The sequence below is a fragment of the Cricetulus griseus genome, chromosome 9 (genome assembly GCF_003668045.3).
Source record: "Cricetulus griseus strain 17A/GY chromosome 9, alternate assembly CriGri-PICRH-1.0, whole genome shotgun sequence".
Taxonomy (NCBI): Eukaryota; Metazoa; Chordata; class Mammalia; order Rodentia; family Cricetidae; genus Cricetulus; species Cricetulus griseus.
The window spans coordinates 27977597-28001363 of NC_048602.1; the positions used below are offsets into that span (position 1 = coordinate 27977597).

Consider the following 23767-nt stretch of genomic DNA (forward strand, 5'->3'; position numbering starts at 1 on the left):
AGAGGACTCCCAGCCCCCTTACATCAGGCAATTTACAATCGCCTGCAATGCTGGCTCTGGCCCCCAAGCATACCTGCAATTGGGTGCACGTGCACTCTCAGGAGGCAGAGGCAGAAAAAAAAAAAATCATCCTTGCCTACTTAAGTGAGTTTAAGGCTCAAAAAAGAAAACTCCAAGAAAGAAATCCAAAAACCAACCAACCACCGACAATAAATACGTCATACAAAAGCACTTTACCAACTGAGCTATAGCCCTCAGTGCCTGCTTTTTTAATCACGTTTTATTTAGTTGGTTTGGTTTTCTTGAGACAGGGTTTCTGTGTGCAGACCTGGCTGTCCTGGAACTCGCTCTGTAGACCAGGCTGGCCTCGAACTCAGAAATCCACCAGGCTCTGCCTCCTGAATGTTGGGATTGAAGGTGTGTACTATAATGGCCGGCTGTTTTTCTTTCTAGTTATTCTATTGTATGTGTATGCGTGCTTTTGCCTGTCTGCATGTGTGCGCAGCAAGTGTATATACCTGGTGCCTTTGTAGATCAGAGGAAGGAATCAGATCCCCAGGTCCTGGAGCTATGGATGGCTGTGAGCCACTATCTGGGGGCTGGAAACCACACCCAGGTCCTCTGCAAGAGCAACAGTGTTCAACCGCTGAGCCATCGCTCCAGCCCCACTTAATTTTTAATTACATTTTATTTCTTTATTAGTTACATGGGTATGCACTGGGACTGTCGGAGAACAACTTGCTGGAAGCTTCTTTCTGTCCACTGTGCAGATTCTGGGGAGCGAAAGTTCAGAATTTTGAGCATTGGCAGGTGCATTAATTGGCCTGTGGAGCCACCTTGCCCCAAACGAAACACATCTTTTTCGTGTGTGTGCACACGCATGCTCACACACACACACTTGTGCCAGTCAGTGAGGAAACTTGTCTCTTGGTTTGAGATTTCACACTGTCCTTAATCATGCATCAAACCACCTTGCAGGCCAGGGTGGAGGCCAGCCAGTCAGTCAGTGATGGGCAGGATCTCGCCTGCCTATGTCCAGTCCCTTAGTTAACACATACCTCTTGCTCTCTCAACTTAAACCTCGTGTTAGGACCCTGAAGATGGACTTGGGGGAGGTGGCACCAGACCTTTTTTATCCCCCTGTTTTTTATTTATTTATTCTTTTTGGGGTGGGGGTTTCGAGACAGGGTTTCTCTCTGTAGCTTTGGAGCCTATCCTGGAACTCACTCTGTAGACCAGGCTGGCCTCGAACTCAACAGAGATCTGCCTGCCTCTGCCTCCTGAGAGCTAGGACTAAAGGCGTGTGCCACCGCTGCCGCCGCCACCACCACCACCACCCAGCTCTTTATTTCTCTTTTAAACATTTTTATTCAAAGGATCTTTTCAAATTCTCCAGCTTCCTAATGTGGTCACATGATATAAAAGCTTTTCTTTGTCTTTTGCTAAATAAGTAAGCAGAAACTGGTCACGGCGGGGCACGTCTATCACCCTGAGCTCCTACAGGGTCTGAGGCACCAGGATTACAGGTTTAACGGTAGCCTAGACTGCACAATAAAATCCTGTCTTAAAATCTTTTTAAAAACCTGAGCATGAGCAAGGAGGTGTTCACACACTCCTTTAATCTCAGCACTCGGGAGGGGGAGGCAGGTGGATCTCGTTGAGTTCGAGGCCAGCCTCGTCTACAGAGTTAGTTCCAGGACAGCCACGGTTAGTTACACAGAGAAACCCTGTCTCCAAAAAGCAAAACAAAACAAAACAAAAGGCTGGGTATGGTGGCATTCATCTTTAGTGGCAGCATTTGAAAGGAAGACGCAGGCTTGAGGCTAGCGAGATCCAGGACAGCTAGAGTATATAGTGAGACACTGTCTCAAGAAACTAACAATAAAATAAAAATATTGGACTTGCCTGTGACAGACCTTTGTGAGAAGTAACTTGTCCAGGTTAAGTGTCAAGTTGACAAAAACTAACCCGTTCCTCTGAGGCACAGACAGCATTCTTGGAGCCTGAACAGACTCAAAATGATGCTCACTTCTGTGCAAACTACCTTTATTCATAAAGGAAACAGTTCCCGGTGTCATTGCAAACATTAAGCCACATGGGTGTGAAGGCACTTGGTTGGGCAGGCGGAGCAGACATCCAACTGAGGAGCCATGCGCCCCACCCGAGCCCCAAGGCTGCTGGGAGAAACGGGGGCTGCTGGGAAGATTGGAGGCAGAAAGGACTCAGAGAGAAATGAAGGGGTGGGTCACCCTCCCAGGCTCAGCTGCCACAGCGCAGTGGCTTGCTGGCAGTTAGGAGGCTCTTTGAACCAGGTCTGATTTGGCAAGTCTGTGTGTGTGTGTGTGTGTGTGGGGGGGTCTCCTGCCCACAAAGCCCCTCACCCCACTTCACCCCAATGCCTAAGGCGACTTCCTAATCTTAAGTCTGGGGCTGCCCTCCCTCGAGCCTCTGGAACAAGGAGAACTTCTGGTGCAGGCTGCCCCCCTCTGGAGAGCAGGGCGCAGGTAAACTCAGCAGTAGCTGCACTGGGAAGGTCCGGGTGGAAGGCAGGCGGGTTTGCTCTTTTGTCCTTGACGATCTTCCTTCATAGCTGCTAGATCTTGCTCCTCTGAGATTTCACTCTGGGGAAGAGCTGAAGGAAGGGGACCGTTAGACACCAGGAGCCCCCAGCCCTGCTTATCCCACCCCCAGGAAGGGGGGCTGCCATCGAACCACCAGCCAGCACCCTGGCAAGGGTAGGAAGACGTGGGGGAACCTGGACGTGGCTGTCTTCCACTTTCCTGAGTGAAAGGGGTCCCCTCGACCAGCACCATAGCACAGCCAATAATGGATTCTTCTAGACTCCTTCACCATTGTAATGATGAACTCTGTGTGTGTGTGTGTGTGTGTGTGTGTGTGTGTCAGAGAGAGAGAGACACAGAGACTAGAGAGAGGCTCATTTGTAGCTTAGGCTGACCTAAAACTTACTATGTAGCCCAGGCTGGCCTCAAATTCTTAGCAATTCCCCTGCCTCAGTCTCCAAAGTACTGGGGTAACAGGAAATGGTACCATCTTGCCGGCTCCTCCTCTTTCCTGAGAGCAGCCGGACCAAACCCATTAGTGGGGGCTCCCACCGGGTCCCCTCTGGGCTCACCCCAAAGTAGTTGCGCGGGACATAGCCCTCCTGGCCATGTAGTGCGGCCCACCACCAGTCGGTCTCCTCTGGCCCGTCCCTCCGAAGCACGGTGACGGACTCGCCCTCCCGGAAGGACAGCTCATCCCCGAATTCCGCACTGTAGTCCCAGAGCGCATACACAATCCCACTGTGCATCAGCCCCATGCTTTGCTCCACGTCTGAAAACACACGAAGAACATGGCAGGCGGGCCAGGGCCCAGGAACAGACAGACAGACAGACAGACAGACACAAGGGGAACGGGCACAACAGAGGTGAGCCACCGGAGAAGCTGTCTGTGCCTCTGTCTGTGGGTGGCAGTGAGGGGCTGGAACGGGCACCCTCTGACATTTGAGGAGTCTTGGTGTGCAAAAATGGACAACCTACCTTCGCTCAGAGTCAATGGCTGGTGTTAATCGCCTTTCTCTTTTTTTAAAGATTTATTTATTTTTTATGGATACACTGCTCTGCCCACATGTGTGCCTGCAGGCCAGAAGAGGGCACCAGATCTCATAAAGGATGGCTGTGAGCCAGCGTGTGGTTGCTGGGAATTGAACTCAAGACCTCTGGGAGAGCAGTCGGTGCTCTTAACCTCTGAGCCGTCTCTCCAGCCCCCTCCCCCGCTTTTTGTTTTAAAGATTTGCTTATTTATGTGTTTTATGTAGAGGGATGCTCTGTCTGCATGTACATCCACTCACCACAAGAGGGCATCGGATCCCATGGAATTACAGTGACATGGTCGTAGCCGCCACGGCAGTGCAGGGCACTGAACTCAATATTCATGACTGCTGGGTGACCTCTCCAGGCCCCCACCTCCCTCTTTAAAGATAGGCAGGCTCAAATATATCTCAGGCCGGCCTCAGGCTGGGTGCATAGGCAAGGACGATCCTGAACTTTTTGTCTTTGTGGCTCCGCCTCCCTTCCAAGCTGTGGTTTTACAGGCGTGGCCCTCAACACCCACTCTACGCAGTACTGGGGATAGAACCCAGACCCTCAGTCGTCCCAGGCAAGCGCTCCACGGGCCGAGCTACATCCCAGCCCACTCCCCCTTAAGTGTCTTTGCTTTTTTATTTTGTGTGCATTGGTGTTTTGCCTGCCGGTATGCATGTCTGTGCAGGAGTGACAGAGTCTGGATTTATAGACGGTTGTCATCCACACAACCTTTTTTAAGGACAGGCTCTCTCTAGAACTCTAGCTGGTCTCCAGCTATGATCTTCCAGCCTTAGGAATGGGCCTGCATTGCCTGTCCCCCCAATCCTACCTCATACAATGTTAAAGCCTTCTGCCCCGGGAGCCCTAATGCCGACTTATGACATGATCTGCCCCTCCAGGTGGAGACTATGGGCAAGCCTCTGGTGCAGTCTTATCTTGGCTGTCCCATTCATGCAGTTTAGCCTGGGATTATCGACAAGTGTCCCGGCCTCTGCAGTGGCTTCCCAGCAGGGTGTCATTCCTCCCTTCCTTTTGTTTGTTTTTGGTCTTGAGACAGGGTAGCCCTCTGTAGCCCTGGCTAGCCTGAGCTTGCTCTGTAGCCCAGGCTGGCCTCCAACTCACAGAGATCTACCTGCCTCTGCCTCCCTAGCGCTGGCATTGCAAGCGTGTGCCACCACAGCAGCTGGACAGTATATTTGACATTTGGACTGCTCGCCCCTCGGGTGGAACGCAGGTGAATTGTACAGTCTAAGTTCTGCCGGGTGGTTTGCACAGCTTCTACCCCCACCCCGACTTCAGGCACAGCCTCGCACCTGCCAGATAGGTGGCACAGTCCGCATAGCCCTCTCGGTAAGGGTCGCACTTTTCAATGGCAGTGGCCCCGTCGCTGAGTGTGGTGGCAAAGATGGCCGCACCGTGCTGCACCAGTGCGGTGCAGATGGCTGTGTCGTTGCAGGAAGCCGCGCAATGCAGTGGTGTCCTGGTGGCAGAAGCAGGAGTGAGAGGGAGGTCCCAACCGGCAGCGCCACCCTACTCCAAGTGCCCACGCCAAGGTCCTGCCCACCACCCGGCAGAGGGGCACGTGAAGGACTCACCAGCCGTGGCTGTCAGGGGAGTTGACATTGGCGCCCGCGGCGATGAGGAAGTCCACGATGGGGTAGTTGGCGCCACAGATGGCATTGTGCAGAGCGGTGATGCCCTCCTCATTGGGCTGGCTTGGGTCATTCATCTGGGAACACCAGGAAGAGGAGGACTCAGCCCTGCCTGTCACCCTATGCTCTCCGCAGACTGCCGTGGGGGTGGGGGTAGGGGTAGGGGTGGGGGCACCTCACCTCCTTCACCGCCTGCTGTACCACGTCCAGCTCGCCAGTCAGTGCTGCGTCCAACAGCAGCACCAGGGGGTTGAGGCGCGCACGCCGGGCCTTGCGCGGGGACCCCACTTTGCGCAGTACCGAACGCATTTCCTGCCGTATAAAGTGGGGCTTCCGTGAGGCCTTCCCAGACACACCTCAGTGGGAAACAGACCCAGGGGCCGGGTCGCCTCAGGGTCAGGAGGATTCGCTGCGCCCTTGTACAACATTGGTCCTTTACAACTATCAGGTCATCCTATGACTTTGGAGTTTAGAATCCTGAGGTCTAAAAGCTGGGAAGGCATGGAGTAGGTGGTCTTCAAAGCACTTATTTCTGTAAGACAGGCACGGTAGTACATGTCCATAATCTCAGCACTCGGGTGGTTGAGGCAGGAGGATTGCAGTGAGTTCAAGGACAGTTTAGAGCCAGGTGGGATTGATGCACTTCTTTAATCCTGGCACTCGGGAGGCAGAGACAGGTGGATCTCTGTGAGTTTGAGGCCAGCCTGGTCTACAGAGCGAGTTCCAGGGCAGCCAGTGCTACACTGAGAAACTGTCTCAAAAACAAACAAAAAATGGAGAAAAATAATACACGTCGAATCACCACAGAAAGAAATCTCTGGCTAGGTCTGCAAGGGAATATCTAGGTTGGGTTAATTAAGGGGGGGGGTATCTGGATTGGTGCCACCATTCCATGGGCCAGGAATGAATAAAGAGGCAAGCCAAAACACCAGCATCCATCTGTCTGCTTCTTGACGGTGGAGCTGCATGCATCCTGTTCCTGCCACTATTGAAAGGTTCCGGCATTACCTGTACCAGGCAGTACCCTGGTCAGCCCAGGGTTCCATGGGAACTAAGTCTGCACGCAGGTGTAGAGGACCCCTTTAAAAGACAGACCCCTGCCCATTTACGCTCTCTCTTTACTCGCTCTCTGCTCTTCTCTCTCTCTCTCTATGGTGACGGCTCATGGCGGTCAGCCATTAACTTTGTTTCTCTTCTCTCTTACTCCCTCTACTCTGCCGGGCCTAATAATAAACTGGTTAACATCTCTCATCCGCCTCTCTTTTTCTTTACTTCTAACTTAAACAAAAATTTTAACAACTATACCTTCCCCGCCACGATGGATTGTACCCTCAAACGAGCCAAAAATCTTTCCTCGGTTTGCTATCGCTAATAACACTAACTGGTTAGCAACTGCTATTGCTAATTGAGTTGCCAATCACTAAAAGATGGAACAATTACACACAAGGACAATAAACAACACGAGACAGCAAGAACAAATTCCCAGGCCAGTGTTAACAACGGGAGGGTCACACTTTATGTCCCCGGCAGCAGCCAAACCTCACAGAAAACCCATCAGGTGGCCTCTGCTATTCTCACCCCCATTACAGACTAAGGGCCTGGCCCTAGGCGCTACAGATAAATAAGCAGCATGGGGACAGAGGGAAAACTCTGGAGTTGGCACACATACACCTTGATGACCAAAAACTTGGGGATCAGAGACTCTCTCTTCAAAAGGAGACAGAGCAGGTGCCCCGTAAAAGTAGTCACTATAGACTGTCTGGTCCCCAGGTCCCAGATAAGCCCACTGTCACACTGAAAACTCAAATAAATCAATTGCAGGTATAAGACTGAGATTCATGAAGGAATGCTAGGGAAAAGGCACAGGCAAATGAATCCAAGCTAGGGGGCAGGGGAAGAGGGGAGGGAGAGGGACTTGGGATTGACATGTAAAATCATTTTCTTTCTTTTCTTTTCTTTTTTTTTTTTTTGTTTTGGTTTTTCGAGACAGGGTTTCTCTGTGCAGCTTTGGAGCCTATCCTGGCTCTCGCTCTGGAGACCAGGCTGGTCTCGAACTCACAGACATCCACCTGCCTCTGCCTCCCGAGTGCTGGGATTAAAGGCGTGCACCACTAACGCCTGGCAAAATAATTTTCTTTCTAATAAAAAAAAGGGGGGGGAGGGAATGAAGCCAAGCTGTCAGGTCACCCCTCCATCCAGTCTCTTCCCCTTTATCCGGAGCCCAGCCCTGTCTACACAAAAGACTCCATTTCCGAGGCTCCTTTGCAGCACGGTGGGCACCATCTTGGGTCATTAAGTCAGGCTAATCTGAAAGGCTAGTGTGTAGCCAGGGAACAGGGTTTGGATACAACACTGTGTCTAGTTTAAACCACTATATGGTAAAGACTTTTTTGTTGTTGTTGTTACAGCAACTGTATCAATGATGAGCACACACACCGTTAGTCCCCTCCTGTGACTTACCATGCTCTGTGGCTGCTCGGGAACACTGCTCTGGGGTGGGGCTGGGGGTGGGATGGGAGCTGGTGGGGCGGGGGCGGGGGGCCCTGCCCTGGCTTCAGATCCCTCTGTGATGGTGGACAGCTCTGGCTCGGGCCCTCCAGGCCCCGGGCCGCCATGCCGATGGAAAAGTCTATTGATGATCAGCTGGTACTGTTTCTTGTGGGTGGGGGGCAGGGCCGCGGCGGGGCTCTGCTCCATGGAGCCTCTGCGTTTGAGGGGCCGGGGTATCTCTGCCAGCACTCGGGCCACCTCCTCCAGCTCGGGCACCGTCTGGGCTTCGGGGGGCAGCGCTGGCTGCAGCCTGGTCGGGCTGAGAGGCCGAGTGACGGCGGCGCCTTCATCGGGGTCCCCAGCCTCCAGCACGGGAGCCAGTAGCCCCTCTAGCTCCGGCTCTGGCTCCAGCTCGGCAGGGGGCTTGAGGAGGCCTGGCAAGAACGAGAGGAAGAGTAAGCAACGGGGGGGGGGGGGGGGGGTCCCAAGAGCCACACAACCTCTGGCACGCAGCCAGCTCCGGTGCTGTGTGACCTCAGGGCAGTTACTTGCCCTCTCTAGACTTCGTACATCATATATTGTTACGGTATCTCCCATCTAATGAACATCTATATGTCAGATTTATTTATTGATGGTGCTGAGCACTGACCACAGGGCACACAACACACATTCTACACACTGAGTTGCCTCATCCCCAACCCTTCTACAGGGTAGAGAAGATCAGTGACTGTCTCCATCTTACAGGAAGGAATCTGCGGCTCAGAGAGGGAAACCCACTCGCCCAAAGTCACACAGCTGGTTGACTCTGCAAGCTGCACCCCTACCAACAACAGTAAACTTGGTCATCTAGGATCCTAAGAATTTCACTCCCCTAACACCTCATGCAGAAAATTCCAGAGTAGAAACCTGGTGTTCAAGGGTCCCTTGCCTCTGTTTTTTTTGTTTTTGTTTTTTGTTTTTTTTTGGTTTTTCGAGACAGGGTTTCTCTGTGTAGCTTTGGAGCCTATCCTGGCACTCGCTCTGGAGACCAGGCTGGCCTCGAACTCAGAGAGATCCCCCTGCCTCTGCCTCCCGAGTGCTGGGATTAAAGGCGTGCGCCACCAACGTCCGGCTCCCTTGCCTCTGTTTTATATCCCCTCCCTCCAGGGCACTGCTGCGGAAGCAGGTGAAAAACTAGTCTTTATCCACCATCCCAACGTCTGGCACAATCCGACAAGTTAAGCATTGTTACAGTGTTCTCACAGGTGGGGAAAACAGGCTCAGAGAGGTTGAGTGAGCGATTTATTCTGAGTCACACAGCAAGCGAGGCTCAACTCTCAGCCCCGCTCCACCCCTCCAGCACTGAAGGATGCTGTCGGCCAGGACACGACGGGCAATATGCACTGGGCCTTATTTTTCAAGACTTGATATGGTTGCAGTACCATGGCCCAAAAGATAGGATTTTTATCAAGATTGAGGGTGGACCCTCAGGGAACATAAGGCTTACAGAGGTTGTAAAGCACATACATGCCTTTAACACACAGCATGCTCGACCGCTCTGTAACCCTGGCCCCGTGTTTATCTGGCCCAGCTCTCCCCGGAGACGGGTCCCCATCGTTTGCGCTGGGACCCCCCCACTCGTCTGACTCACCTTCACTCAAGGGAGACCAAGTCTGTTGAGGTGCTGGAGTCTGAGGCTGGGGCTGGGGCTGGGGCTGGGGGGGCATCTGAGGTTGGGGCTGGGGGGGTGGCTGGGGTGGCTGCTGGGGAGGCAGCTTAGGTGGGGGTGCTCGGGAGAAGATGGGGGATCCCGGGAGCACAGCCCTGCTGGCTCCGTGTTCCCAGAAGGCGTTCTGGAGCTTGAAGATCATGCTGAGGGGTATGGGGCGGTGGCGCAGGGCGTTGCGGGGCTGGGGACTGGCGGGGGGCATGGGGATGCGGCTGACGGGCTGCCAGCTGCGGGGCAGAGTGCCCGAGGGCCCTGCCGAGCCCACAGAGCGCCGGTAACTGCCCACGTCGGAACGCCTGTCGGCGGCGGCCAGAGGGGACACCTTGTAGTTGCGCGGCAATGTGGCGCTGGTGATGTCCTGCGGGGGAGAGAGAGGAACTTAGACAGGCAAGGGCAAGGGGGTGAGGGGAGGAAAGAACACGTCTGTGACGGCCCGCACCAGTAAACCCGGCAGGAGAGGCTGAGGCAGGAGGATTGCCTTGACTGTAAGGCCAGTTTGGACTAGAGGAAAAAAAATAAACACAAAAGGAAAGAAGAAGAGCATCCATAGTTCGAGACTAACACTCAGAAGGGACTGAAGTAAGATTCAAATCAGTTTGTGAAAACTAAGCAGAAGTTTGTGGATATAGCTAGCTTAGTGGTAGAGCCCCTGCCTAGAATCCCCCAATGAGGGGCTGGGGGCGTGGCTCAGCGGTAGAGCCCCTGCCTAGAATCCCCCAGTGAGGGGCTGGGGGCGTGGCTCAGTGGTAGAGAGCTTGCCTAGAACCCCCCAGTGAGGGGTTGGGGGTGTTGTTTTAGCACTATCCACTCACCTAGAATGCACTAGGCCCTAGATTCAATCCTCTGTCTCCCACCATAAAGACCATGAGGGAAGGCCTGTGTGCGCGCGCGCGCACACACACACACAGAGACACACACACAGAGACACGCATACACAGAGACACACACACACACAGAGACACGCATACACACACACACAGAAACGCATATACACACAGACAGACAGACACACACACAGACACACACACACAGAAACGCATATACACACAGACAGACAGACAGACAGACAGACACACACACACAGACACACACACACAGAAACGCATATACACACAGACAGACAGACACACACACACAGACACACACACACACACAGAAACGCATATACACACAGACAGACAGACAGACACACACACACAGACACACACACAGAAACGCATATACACACAGACAGACAGACAGACAGACAGACACACACACACCCTTTACCCCAGAGCTGCCCACCTGCCCCTCACCTTGCCACTGCCCCCCAGCCCATCCAGGCTGCTCTCTCTCCAGGGCAAAAGCTGCAGGCCGGGCGAGGCAGGCCGCGAGAAGACATCCAGGCCTGCAAAGCACGCATGTCACGGTTAGGATGGGCTCCAGATCCCTGTCCTGGGGGGGGGGTCCCCCACGCACTGTCACTCACGCTCGTAGCTTGCTGTCTGTGAAGACTTTTTCTCGTAAGCTACGTCCAAGTCAGACTCGTTCCAGGCTTTGGGGGGCCTCCGGCGCAGCGTCAGGTCGTCTGGGGGAAGGGGTGCGTGAGCGAGGGTGTGAGCCTAGGCCAGACCAGGCCAACCCCCCTAAGGGCGGGTCCCCGGGGTACCTTGTGCGCGCAGCGGCGGGGCGAAGGCGCTGCCACCCGCGCCCAGCAGGGGGCCCCCGAACGCGGCCGCCGGTGCGTCGTAGGCTGCAGCGGGGGGACGCGGAGAAGGTCCGCGTTCCGGGAAGAAGGCTTGGGGACCCTCGGCTAGAGGGCTGCCCCGGGGGGACCCCGCACGGCCCAGGTAGTCGAAGGGCGTCGGGGGTCCCGGCTGGCGCATGGAGCCGGTCCCCGGCCGTGGGGACGGCGCCCGGCCATGAGGACTGCCCGCCCCGTCGAAGGCGCGCGGTCTGGGCGAGGGCGCGCGCTCCAGGCTGCCGTAGGCATCGGGCTGCAGGTAGATGGGCGCGCGCGGCGAGGACGGCCGGCCTTTGGGGGACAGAGGGCTGTAGGGGTGCAGGGACGGGGCGCTCTCCGAGCGTCCAAAACGGGCCTCGGTGCCGTCAGCGGATGTCTTCTGTGGGGACCCCCTGCTGCCAAAATGCTCCGGGACAGGGCTGGTGCTGTACCGGGACATCTGTGGGGAAGCCGGGCATGGGGGAGTCAGAGAAGACAGTCAGTAACGGAGGAGGGGTGAGTGACGGGAGGTTAGGCCTGCAGACTGCGGGCGAGCAAAGCCTGGGCGCAGGGGGTCTAGCTCGTTACTGGCTTTTTTTTTTTTAATCATTTTTTTATTTGAATTAGAAATAAGATTGATTTACATGACAATCCCAGTTCCCTTCTCCCTCCCCTCCTCCCCTACCACCCCCTCCCCAACTAAAACCCTACTTATCACATAGCCTTTCTTCTAATCTATACCTGACTCAACCTTTCTGCTCCCTCATGACCTCTGCATCCTTCCTCGTCCCCCCCCCCCCCCGCTTCCCGTGCTCTCAATACGCTCAGGGGATGGTGACCCTTTCCCCTTCTCCAGGGGACATTACTGTCACTTTTTTCCCCACTTTAATCCCAGCACTCGGGAAGCAGACAGTTCCAGGACAGCCAAGGCTACACACAGAGAAACGAGTCTCAGGAGAAAAAAAAAAAAAGTGGCGCACGTTTTTAATCCCAGCACCCGGAGGCAAAGGCAGGTGGATCTCTGTGAGTTCCAGGTCAGCTACGGCTACATACTGAGACACTGTCTTAAACAATAAATTAATTAAACCGGGCGGTGGTGGTTGGTGGTGCACACTTTTAATCCCAACACTGGGGTGTGGGGTGTGGGGGTGGGTAGAGACAGTTGGATCTGTGAGTTCGAGGCCAGCCTGGTCTACCGATCGAGTTCCAGAACAGGCTCCAAAGCTACACAGAGAAACCCTGTCTCGCAAAACCAATAAATAAATAAATTAATAATAGTAAGAATCAATTAATTAAAATAGTAATAGAAAAACCTTTTGAGATAGGGTCTCGCAAAGCTCAGGCTAGCCTGAAGGTCTTCATGTAGCCAACTGTGGCCATGAATTCCTTATCCTCCTGCCTCTCCGTCTCCAGTATAGCAGGTGTGTGCCACAAGCCCTGATTTTATATGGTACGGGAGACAGAACCCAGAGCTTCATTCATGATGGGCAAACGTTCTGCCAATTTATCCAGCCTCTGTGTAGCCCAGACTGGCCTTGAACTCACTATGAAGAACAGAGGCTGGCACTGAATTCCTAGAGCAGGGAGGAGCCTGCTCTCCATGCCTAGGCGTCCCTGTCTTCTAGATGGCCTTGCATAGCTCACAACCTTAGAGATCCAAGCCTTCCCTGGGGCATGGAGAGAAGCTGGCTTTGGGGGTCAGCAGAGGGCGTCACCAGGCTCACCCTAGGGGGGGCTCCAGCCTGTGGGCCGGGAGGCGCTGGCGAGTCTGACCACAAGGACTCTAACTGCTTGGTCAGTTCGTCCACTTTGGCGGCCGCGGTATCCAACTCCATCTGTTTCAGGTCCATGTGCTTCATGGCCAGCGCTGGATGGACGGGAGTGAAGGTCAGGGCCACGCCCCCTCCACCACGCCCCCCCATCACCGGGCCCCGCCCATCGGCCCGGGTCTTCGGCTCACACTGGAAGTTCAGATCCAGAAGATCCCTGGCATTCTGGAATGCTTCGCTGTCCATGGTGCCGGCCGGAGCAGGGCGCCTGCCTGGATGGAGAAGGCGCTCAGACCCTTCAGGCCACGCCCCTACAGGCCCCACCCCCAGGGAAGGCAGGGCCCTGCCCAGCCATTGGGGCTCCAGAATGCCAATTCCTTCAAAACTCTGTCCACGTCCATTAGCCACCTAGAAGTCCTAAACCATGCTTGAAAGTTTGAGACAAAGAATCTCACCATCAACCCCATGTGGTACTGAACTGAGACTGATAATAATTAACTGTTACTGTAATGAACGTCTACGAGGGACCCGGGGACAACACCAGTTTCGGTGTTGATTTTTTGTTTTGTTTATTGCTATAATGAGAATTAAAGACAGTGGCACATGTTAGGCAGGGGCTCTACCACTGAGCCACACCCCCAGCCCCTCACTGGGGGGGTTCTAGGCAGGGGCTCTACCACTGAGCCACACCCCCAGACCCGGGGTGTTGTTTCGGTGTGATTTGTTCACTTTTGTTTATTGCTATTGAGAGGCAGGGGCTCTTGAGCAGCCCCTCAGATTCTAGGCAGGGGCTCTACCACTGAGCCACACCCCCAGCCCCTCACTGGGGGATTCTAGGCAGGGGTCTCAGGCTGGCTCTACCACTGAGCCACCCCCAGCCCCTCACTGGGGGCACACCCCCAGCCCCTAGGCTGGGCTCTACCACTGAGCCACACCCCCAGCCCCTCACTGGGGGACTCTAGGCAGGGGCTCTCACTTCTAGGCAGGGGAGCCACACCCCAGCCCCTCACTGGGGGATTCTAGGCAGGGGCTGAGTCACACCCCAGCCCCTCACTGGGGGATTCTAGGCAGGGGCTCCACCACTGAGTCACACCCCAGCCCCTCACTGGGGGATTCTAGGCAGGGGCTCTACCACTGAGTCACACCCCAGCCCCTCACTGGGGGATTCTAGGCAGGGGCTCTACTACTGAGTTACTCCTCCAGCCATCGTTTTACTGTTGACACAGTCTTTTTAAGTATTCAGGGTGGCCTGGAAAGCTTCATGCAGCCTAAAATTACACACACTTCAAATCTGAAATCCTCGACCTGCCTTGGCCTCCAGGGCTTTGGGATTATAGGCCTGTACCTGCATACTAAGTTTGTTGTTTGGGTTTTTTTTGTTGTTGTTATTCATATTTATGCTTGGTGCCCATGGCGATCAGAAGAGGGCGTCAGATCCCCTAGAACTATAATGACAAATAGTTGTGAACTAACATACCGGTGCTGGGAACTGAACCTGGGTCCTCTGTAAGAGCAACACGTGCTCATATCTTCGGAGCCATCTCTCCAGCCTCATTTTGTTGTTGTTATTTGGGGCAGGGTGTCGTGGAGCCCAGGCTGGCCTAAAGCTTGTATGTAATCTAGGATGAGCTCAAACTTTTGATCCTCCTGCTTGTACATCCTGAGTGCTGAGATTATAGGCTTGGAGCGCCGAGTGGATCATGAGGTGCTGGGAACGGATGCTATGTGTGCATGCAATAAATCACGTTACCAACTAGCCCACTCCACCTCTAAACAATAGTTATAAGCTAGGCATGCGTCATTCACCTGTAATGTTAGCTCTCCGGAGGCAGCTAGCTGCAAAAGATTTCTTTCTTTCTTTTCTTTTTTAAAAAGATTTATTTTATTTCATGTGCATTGGTGTTTTCCCTGCATGTGTGTCTGTGTGAAGGTGTCAGATCTTGGAGTCACAGACAGTTGTGAGCTGCCACGTGGGTGTTGGGAATTGAACCCAGGTCCTCTAGATGAGCAGCCAGTGCTCTTAACCACTAAGCCATCTCTCCAGTCCCGTAAAGGATTTCTAGTTTCAGACCAGCCTGGGAGACAGAGAGAGCCCTACCTTAAAAAAAAATTCCAACCATGGTGGCGAATGCCAATAGGAGGCTAAGTAACTGAGAGGTTAACCTGGGTTAAAGGCTGTGGGAGAGCTGGCTCAGTGGGTTCAGGCCTTTCTGTGTAAACATGAAGAATTGAAGTCAGCCCTGAGCACCCCAGTGAAACTCAGAGCAGGGGCATGCTGGGAATGCCAGCTCGGAGGAAGTGGAGACAGGCAGTCACAGGCAGTGGCTGCTTAGCTGCTCCAGCCAAACCTGTCCAGAAAGAAACCTTGTCTCAAAAACTAAGGTGGGGATGGACAGATGGTTCAGAGGTCAAGAGGTTCGATTCTCAGCACCCACATGGCAGCTCCCAACCACCCGTGACTCCAGCACGCCAAACACTCATATACATAAAACAAAAGAAACAAACCTTAAAAAACAGCCACACGTAAGGTGGAGAGAGATAGCGGAGCATATGTGACATTGACCCTTGGCTTCTATGTACAAGGACACAATGCCTAATAGCAACACACTGCACACACACCCATCACACACAGAGAGGCACACACACACACACACACACCCACACCCATCACACACAGAGAGGCACACACACACACACCCCACACACACTCCATACACAGGGGCATTACACACCATCACATCACACACAGAGAGGTACATACACACACACACACACACACACTCCATACACAGGGGCATTACACACCATCACATCACACACAGAGAGGTACACACACACACACACACACACACACACACACACACACACACACTCCATACACAGGGGCATTACACACCATCACATCACACACAGAGAGGCACACACACACACACACACACACACACACACACACACCCCACACACTCCATACACAGGGGCATTACACACCAACACATCACACACACAGAAAGGCACACACACACACACACACTCTCCATACACAGGGGCATTACACACCATCGCATCACACACAGAGAGGCACACACACACACACAGAGAGGCACACACATACACATACACACACACACACACACACACACACAAGCACAAAACACTCCACACACAGGAGCGCACACACACTCACAGAAGCACACACGTACACACAACCCTCTTGCTAATAAGCAAGAAAACACAATTCAGACAGCCTGGAGCCCAGTGCACGTCTGTGGTGCACCCCTCCAACCCAGCACTTGGGAGGTACAGACAAGGGGATCATGAGTTAAGATGTAATCCTTGGCTACTCAGCAAGTTGGAGGTTAGCTCAGACAATACGAGACCCTGCCTCAAAAAGCAAAAAGAAAAAGGAAGAAATACAATGAAAGAAAAGAAAGAAACCTGGGGTTGAATTGTTCGGCAGCCTGAGTTCAACTCCCAGCACCCATCCATGCACAAGAGCTCACAGCTGCCCGGAACTCCAGCTCCAAGGGATTCAGTGCCCTCTCCAGCCTCAGAGAGCACCGGAACTCATGTGTTCGTACCAACATACATTCACATACTTAAAAATAAAATAAATTAGCCAGGTGGTGGTGGCCACGCCTTTAATCCCAGCACTCGGGAGGCAGAGGCAGGTGGATCTCTGAGTTTGAAGCCAGCTTGGTCCACAGAGTGAGTTCCAGGCCAGCCAGGGGCGGGTACAACATCACCGCTTCCTCTCTGTCACTGTCTACAGGAGCCCTGTTCACACTGACCCATTGTTAAGAAGAGGGACAGGGGGATGGCCAGAGCCAGAGAGGCAGCTATGGTCATAAGCCAGCAGGAGGAAGCTAGGCTGCCGGGAACCGGTTACACCAGCCATCTCTATCCCCATAGCAGCCGCCACGCCCGCCAGCCCTGTCACCTTTTAGCTTTGGCGGTAAAGGTGTAGGCTGTGGGGCCAGCTGGGACATGTTGACACCAGCCTCTGTCTGGAGAGCCACGAGGACTAGAACCTGTTGGGGCTGGTGGCTCATCTGAGTATGTGTGACCTTGAGTCTTCTCCACTCCTGGGGCTGGAGACTCCCTGACTCCTCCTGAGACTCCCCACAAGGCAGGAGGATGTAAACTGAGTATTCCGGAAAGGCCCTTCCTTCTGATCTCAAAGAGGGCTCCACTCTGAAACCTGATGTTATAGTCTGTGTAGCCCAGTCTATCCAGGAACTTTGTAATGGCTCCTTCTGCCTCTTGTGGCTGGGGCTACAGTCCTGCATCATCACACCCAGTAATGACTCTGAGACGTAAAGTTCCTCAAAGATGGAGATAAAAGCTTTAGTTTCTACTGAGAGAAGCTTCTGAAATGGGAATGGGGATGTGGCTCAGTGGCAGAGCCCCTGCCTAGAATCCCCCAGTGAGGGGCTGGGGGTGTGGCTCAGTGGCAGAGCCCCTGCCTAGAATCCCCCAGTGAGGGGCTGGGGGCGTGGCTCAGTAGCCCCTGCCTAGTGAGCGGCTCAGTGCTCCCCCAGTGAGGGGCTGGGGGTGTGGCTCAGTTGTAGGCAGTGAGGGGCTGGGGGTGTGCTCAGTGCCTGAATCCCCCAGTGAAGAGCCCCTGGGGTGAGCCTCAGTGGTGAGCCCCTGGGGTTGTGGCTCAGTAAGATCCCCCAGTGAGGGGCTGGAGCCCAGTGGGAGCCCCTGCCTAGAATCCCCCCAGTGAGGGCTGGGGGCGTGCTCAGTGGCCCCTGCCTAGGATCCCCCAGTGAGGGGCTGGGGGCGTGGCTCAGTGGGAGCCCCTGCCTAGGATCCCCCAGTGAGGGGCTGGGGGCGTGGCTCAGTGAGCCTAGGATCCCCCAGTGAGGGGCTGGGGGCGTGGCTCAGTGGTACCCCCAGTGAGGGGCTGGGGGCGTGGCTCAGTGGTAGAGCCCCTGCCTAGGAACCCCCCCAGTGAGGGGCTGGGGGCGTGGCTCAGTGGTAGAGCCTCTGCCTAGAACCCCCCAGTGAGGGGCTGGGGGCGTGGCTCAATAATGGAGCTCTGTCTATTGTGATTGAGGCCCTATGCTCAATCCCTAGTAGAAAAATAGGCTCCAAGTCCAAGACTCTATCCTTCTTTTCTATCTCTATTCTATAATTCTTTAATTTGTTTTGCTCACAATTTCCAGTTTTCCTGCTGTACTTTCTGTCTGTCCCAGAATTGCACTCTCCTGGAGTCTACCACAAGCCAGAAACCAGAGCTGGAGATGTGACCCTTGGAATGCCCCAACAACAGTGCCTCAGCTGCTTAACTTGTACAACAAAGGTAAACAGGTTACCACACTGGAGCAGTGCAAAGATCTATCTGGACAGAAGACACGAGAAGAAATCAGGGACAGAGAATCTGGGCCTCAGAAAGGAGAGCACAGTCAGGCCTGGCCACACACGCACGCGAGTGTAATCCAAAGGCAGAGGCCTGAAGATAGCCAGGCTTGTTTACATCTCATGCTCCAGGCCAGCCAGAGCCACACAGAAGGATCCCGTCTCCAGGCTCCACCGTTTAGAATGTGGAGGACCAAAGTTCCAGTCCCCAGCTGCAGCCTGGTCCTCTTAGGGTACCGGCACTCCTGTGTGCATAGAGGGCTGAGACATGGCTCAGCAGGTAAGAGCCTGTTCCTCCAGAGGACAGAAATTCCCTTCCTAGTGCCCGACATGAAAGGGATCTTTTGGTAAATGCATCATTATCAACTGGGTTCTAACAGCAGGGTAGGAGCACCGACCGCCAGGGGGCGCGCGTTCCCGGCGGGTGCAAGGGTTGAGCTCAGGCTCCGGGAATGCGAGGCGGGCCCGGGCAGGTGCACAGCTCCCCAGGCCAGGGAGCAGGGCGGGCCAGGCGAGGCAGCGCCTCTGTTCCCATGCTCCTGTTCCTGCCCTCCACCCTCAAGTCTTCTTCCTTGGGCTCCCCTCCAACTCTATAGCTCCCCTTTCAACTGGCTCCCACCACTGCTCCACCCTTTGGTTTCCTTGCCCGCCTCCTCTGCACCCCAGCCAGGTTCTCAGAGCTGAAGGATCCTTCTGGGGCTTCCTGGAGGACTCAGTGGGATCCAGGTCAGGGCACTGGGATGGGTAGGGCACACCCAAAATGAAATCCTTCACTGTAGCCGGGTCAGACTTGATGTTTGCCTCTGTGGAATGGGCTAGGGACTTCCCCTAGCTAAGCCTCTGCCTTGAGCTAGTTACCATGACGGCTTCTTTGTCCCTTGTTTTCTCATGTGCACAGTGTGTGTGTGTGTGTGTGTGTGTGAGGACTGATGCCTTCACCGAGATGAGGTCTGAGCTTGGGAAGACCTAAATTATACAGTGTTTACAACAGTACAAGTGAAGGACCGAATGTCTCGAATCCTGGACTGTTATTCTACCAGCCTTCCTCCATGGTTCCCTAGATGGTTCTGCCACCCCAGCACTAGTTCAAGGCCACCCTGGGCTACATAAGTGACATTCTGCCTCAAACAAGAGCTGAACTTCAGCTCCCAGAAATAGTTTGCTTATGTAGCTTGCACGTGGCTTGGGTTCAGCCCCTTGAGGCCAGGGGGATCAGTCACACCACACATGGGCAGGCTCAAATCCAGGGACGAAAACCCAGGCTCCGCAGATTCTCCCAGAGATTCCTTTGTGAGGGCTCTTGGTTAGTTGGTTTATTTACGTAGTAGCCCTGGCTTCTCTGGATTTATGTAGACCAGGCTGGCCTCAGAGATCCGCCTGTCTCTGCCTCCTTAGTGCTGGGATTAAAGGTGTGTGCCACCACGCCCCACAGTGGTTGTTTGTATTTTGTCTTTATTTTCTCTCGTAGCCTGTGCTATGCTTTTTTGCGCTTGGCTGGTGTATCCAAATAGAGACCTTAGCCCTATTGACTGCTGGTTGTTCACTCAACGGGGGGTTCGAGACAGGGTCTCTTAGTGTAGTCTGAACCGTCCTGAAACTCACTCTGTAGATCAAGGCTAACCTTGAACCCAGAGATCTGCCTGCCTATGGGGTCCCCCCCACCCCAGTGCTGGGATTAAAGGTATGTGCCACCACCACCCAGCACCCATGCTAAACTTAAATTTCCAATCCTCCTGCCCCCATCTCCCCAGTGCTAGAAATACTGGCATGTAACATGACAGTCTGCTTTATTCAGTTCTGGGGACTGAACCCCAGGGATTCCTGCATGCTAGACAAGCCAGCGCTCTACCCTCTGAGCCCACATGCCAACCCCTTCTGAAGAGCTCTGGGTTCTATTGCCAGTGGTTCAACTGCCTGAGCCTTTGGACCTCAGACCCTAAATTTCCCACCCGCAACAGCGGTTATCCTGAGTAATGCAGGGTGAGAGCCTTGGAAGATTCCAGACAGAAACTGGCAAGATCCCAGGGTGTGGGTGGTGGCGGTTTGCCGGCCTCAGTTTCCCCATTGCTAGGGAGGAGTCCTCCCCGGGGTCAACTAACTCCACTGAAGGGGAACTGGCTGTTCCTTCCTTTGGGTGATTGCCAAACACTTCTGTGGACAGAGAGATCCATCTGACCTGAACCTGGCAGGACACATCTGTGTTGGCAGCTGTGACTATTATTTTTTAAATTTCATTTCCGATTGTCACCAGTGTTCTTCCTGGCATTAACCCCTTACGCTCTTCAGATCCTTGGTCCCCTCCCCACCCGGACTTCTTAATCCCCAACGTAAGGGCCCAGAGGTGGAGAGAGGAGGGAATTGCCTGCCTGCCCCTGCCCTCTCCCAGGCTCAAGGACAGACACCTCCAGAATTAGCTTCCATCCCTCCCTTATCTCCCACAATACCTCAGGTCAGACAGATGGAAGTGGAGGTGACATTTCTCACCTCTGGGTCAGAGCAAGGAACCCCCCCCCACCCCGGGAGGAAGAAGGCTATTTAGAAAAAATCTGCTGGGAGTGAAGGAGTTCTTTCCATAGACAGTTGCCACAAGAGGAAGCGAGCCTCGGTTTACCCCTTCCAATCTGGGTAAACGCAGCAGCAGTGCAGGGCGGTCACACAAGCCTCCCGGGTCCAATCCCCGGGGTCCTGTTATTCTGGCCGGGCTCTACAACGACCTCAGCAAACTCCAGCTATTTCCCACCCTAAAGGGGCAACAAGAGGTCGGACCCCGTCTCCGCCAGGGGGCGTCCTTAGTGGGATGCGCCTCCTCTGGTCAGGCAGGTCTGACGCCCCGGTTAATGACATGTTGGGGTTCGCTCAGCGGCACACAAGAGATTGGAGAGCTGCCCCGGTTTCCCATCCCCTGCCCCCACCCCAAAACCAGAAAGTGGTGTGTGGCGTGGGGCACAGCCTCCTGAAGAGCCCACGCCCCCCCTACTCCCCCCAACCCCTCCCACCACCACCCTACTTGGCTCACTCTTTTCAAAGATCGGGATCCCCCGTGCCAGTGCCACCAATGTGACGCCAAGACCTAGTGGCTCTGTGCTGAAGGCAGCCGGAGGGCGCGGGGTGGGAGCCCCCATCATCCTAACCTCCCACATGGACCCTAAATTCAGAGAACCGAGACCCCCGAATCCTCCGGAGACGCTTGCAAAGAGCGCCCCGGTTCAAGAACCTCAGCTCCGAGGGCTCCCGGGACCGAGGGCTCCGGGGACCCCTAAGATCGCAGGCGGCCGAGCCCCCCATCCGTGCGCCCAGTAACGCCTGCAGCACCCCGGCTCCCTCTCTCCAGCGCCCCGCGCTCTGCCCCGGGACCCAAGGTCCCCGAGGTCCCCACCCCAGGCCATCCCAGGGACGCGGCGTCAGGTTCTGGGGTGGCTAGACCCCAGGTGGGGCGGGACTCACGCGTCCGGGGCAGATGCTGGCACCGGGGGGCTTTTCCTCGGGCTCCGGCTCCGGCGGCGGGGAGCGGAGGACGGGGCGGGGCAGTCGCTGGGGAACAGGTTAGACGACGTGACTCGGACTGGAGGGAGGCGTGTCCCGCAGGGGAGGCAGAGCGGCGGCCGCCTGGAGCATCTTGGGATTTGTAGTCCCGGAGGAGGGGCGGGGCGCAGCAAGGGACCTCGCCGTTCCGAGTCAGGCGCGATGCGTGTCACAGACAGCGAGAGCGAGAAACCAGAAGAAGATCGCCCTGGATGGTGAAACGCACAGGAGTGCAGACCTCCTTAGCCGTCCCCCACTCCTCCGGACTCAGTTTCCCAGGCGGGGCAGAAATTTGCACGACCCAATACCACGGCGAGTAAAGGACCCACCTTAATCGGGACTCCGAGCCCCGGCTTACCTGTTTTAAATAAAATAAAAACACAAAAATGAGGGGTCTTGGGGCTGGAGAGATGGCTCAGGGGTTAAGAGCACTGATTGCTCTTTCAGAGGTCCCGAGTTCAATTCCCAGCAACCACATGCGTGGGTCACAACCATCCGTTATGAGATCTGGTGCTCTCTTTTGGCACGCACTGTATACATGATAAATAAATAAATCTTTTTAAAATAAAAATGAGGGGGGGGGCTGGAGAGATGGCTCAGAGGTTAGAGCACTGACTGCTCCTCCAGAGGTCCTGAGTTCAATTCCCAGTACCCACACGGTGGCTCACGACCATCTGTAATGAGATCTGGTGCCCCTTTCTGGTGTGCAAGCATGCATGCAGAAAACTTTATACATAATAAATAAGTAAAAATCTTAAAAGAAATAAAAATGAGGGGAGTCTTTCATGCTAGCACTCGGGAATTTAGAGTCAGGGGCACCTCTGCGGGTTCGAGGCTCTCCTGGGCCGCACAGTAAGACCACGTCTCACTCAAACACAGAACAACACAAAAACTCGCACGGGCGCGCTTTGCGGTCCCCAGCAGCGCTGCGGAGCGGAGCGGAGCGGAGCGGTCCCCAGCAGCGCTGCGGAGCGGAGCGGAGTCCCCCGCCGGCCGCTAGGGGTCCTCGGGGAACCGGGGTCCTGCAGCCCTGGGTGGGGGGCGATCGCGCGGAGGACGCGGGGATGGCTGGCGGAGGAGACCCCTTCCCGGTGTCCCTGGGTCCCCACCCCGGAGTTCTCGAGAGCCACAGGAGCACGGCGGGGGCCGGGGCGGGGGCGGCGGGGGTGGGAGCGCCCCAGGTCCGGAGGAGCCTCCTCCATCCCGGCCGAGAGGGGGAGGGACGCGACGCTGACACAGCGGCCAGGAATGCGGCCGGGCCACCCTGTCTCGCCGCCGTCCTGCTGGGAAGGGGCGTGGGCGCGTCCCCCGGATCCCGGGTCCACGTGCAGCTGTTTACTCGGGCCGCGGGGCAGGGAGGGGTCCGGCCAGCAGCACCTCCGCCAACCTCAGAGCAGGGGTGAGGGGTGGGGGTGGTGGTGATCGGGGGACGGGGGACACTTCCCGCTCAGGACGCGGGATCCGCGACGTCACCTGCGAGCTCCACACGACCCCACCGCTGCCACTCCCTCGGTTCGGAGCCCGGCCGGGGGGGACTCTGGGGTCCGAGGCTCCTCCCCTGACCCCGAGGACTCCTCCCTCCCCGTCGGTTTCCCGCCTACCCCAGACTCCAGAATCCCCGCCTCTCCTTGGTGCTCCCGATGCTCAGATCGCCCTCCGCGCTTGTTTCCCGACCTCGCCCACTCCAGTCGATCCCGCTTTCCCACTACGAGCGCCGGGCGCTGGACGGGCGCTCGCTCGCAGGGGCGTCTGCACCGCGGGCCTTCTGTCTCTTTAAGAACCGCGGCCTGGCTGTGTCCCCGCCCCTTTAAGGCTGTGTTGGAAGAAACCACGTGAGCAAAGCTGGGGGGGTACGGATGGGCGAGCGGTTCGGTCCGGTCCCCCCCCCAGCGCCCGGAGATCCGGCCTGGCCGGCGTTCCCGACGCAGAGTGCATTGGTCCCCCCGCCCCCCGGTAGCGGGTGGACGGTTGGGACATTA

General features: G+C 55.4%; 1 protein-coding gene across 8 annotated transcripts; it reads right to left on the reverse strand.

The window, feature by feature from the left end:
- Window positions 1–2029: 2029 nt before the first annotated feature.
- Window positions 2030–23542, reverse strand: Ppp1r13l (protein phosphatase 1 regulatory subunit 13 like). 8 transcript variants are annotated; one of them, XM_027430914.2, is made up of 15 exons: window positions 23390–23542; window positions 22118–22146; window positions 21711–21996; window positions 13097–13177; window positions 12861–13003; window positions 11083–11596; window positions 10903–11001; window positions 10730–10821; window positions 9357–9792; window positions 7697–8160; window positions 5417–5548; window positions 5180–5313; window positions 4898–5064; window positions 3134–3333; window positions 2030–2632 (listed from the first exon to the last, which is right to left on the reverse strand). In XM_027430914.2, the coding sequence occupies exons 4-15, from the start codon at window positions 13149–13151 to the stop codon at window positions 2594–2596; spliced, it is 2475 nt and encodes an 824-aa protein (XP_027286715.1). In that variant the 5' UTR covers window positions 13152–13177; window positions 21711–21996; window positions 22118–22146; window positions 23390–23542; the 3' UTR covers window positions 2030–2593. The 8 variants fall into 8 exon arrangements, with proteins under 8 accessions (XP_027286715.1, XP_027286717.1, XP_027286714.1 ...); XM_027430916.2 differs by lacking the exon at window positions 22118–22146 and having other exon boundaries at window positions 13097–13173; XM_027430913.2 differs by lacking the exon at window positions 22118–22146.
- Between the last annotated feature and the right edge of the window lie 225 nt (window positions 23543–23767).

Excerpts from the sequence above, each read along its gene's own strand:
- Ppp1r13l (XM_027430917.2), bottom strand. The coding sequence starts at position 13,151 with ATGGACAGCGAAGCATTCCAGAATGCCAGGGATCTTCTGGATCTGAAC. Across the intron at positions 11,002-11,082 it reads CCCGCCGCTGCGCGCACAAG|ACGACCTGACGCTGCGCCGG; the intron begins GTACCCCGGGGA and ends CCCTTCCCCCAG. Across the intron at positions 3,334-4,897 it reads CTGTGCCACCTATCTGGCAG|ACGTGGAGCAAAGCATGGGG; the intron begins GTGCGAGGCTGT and ends GTGTGTTTTCAG.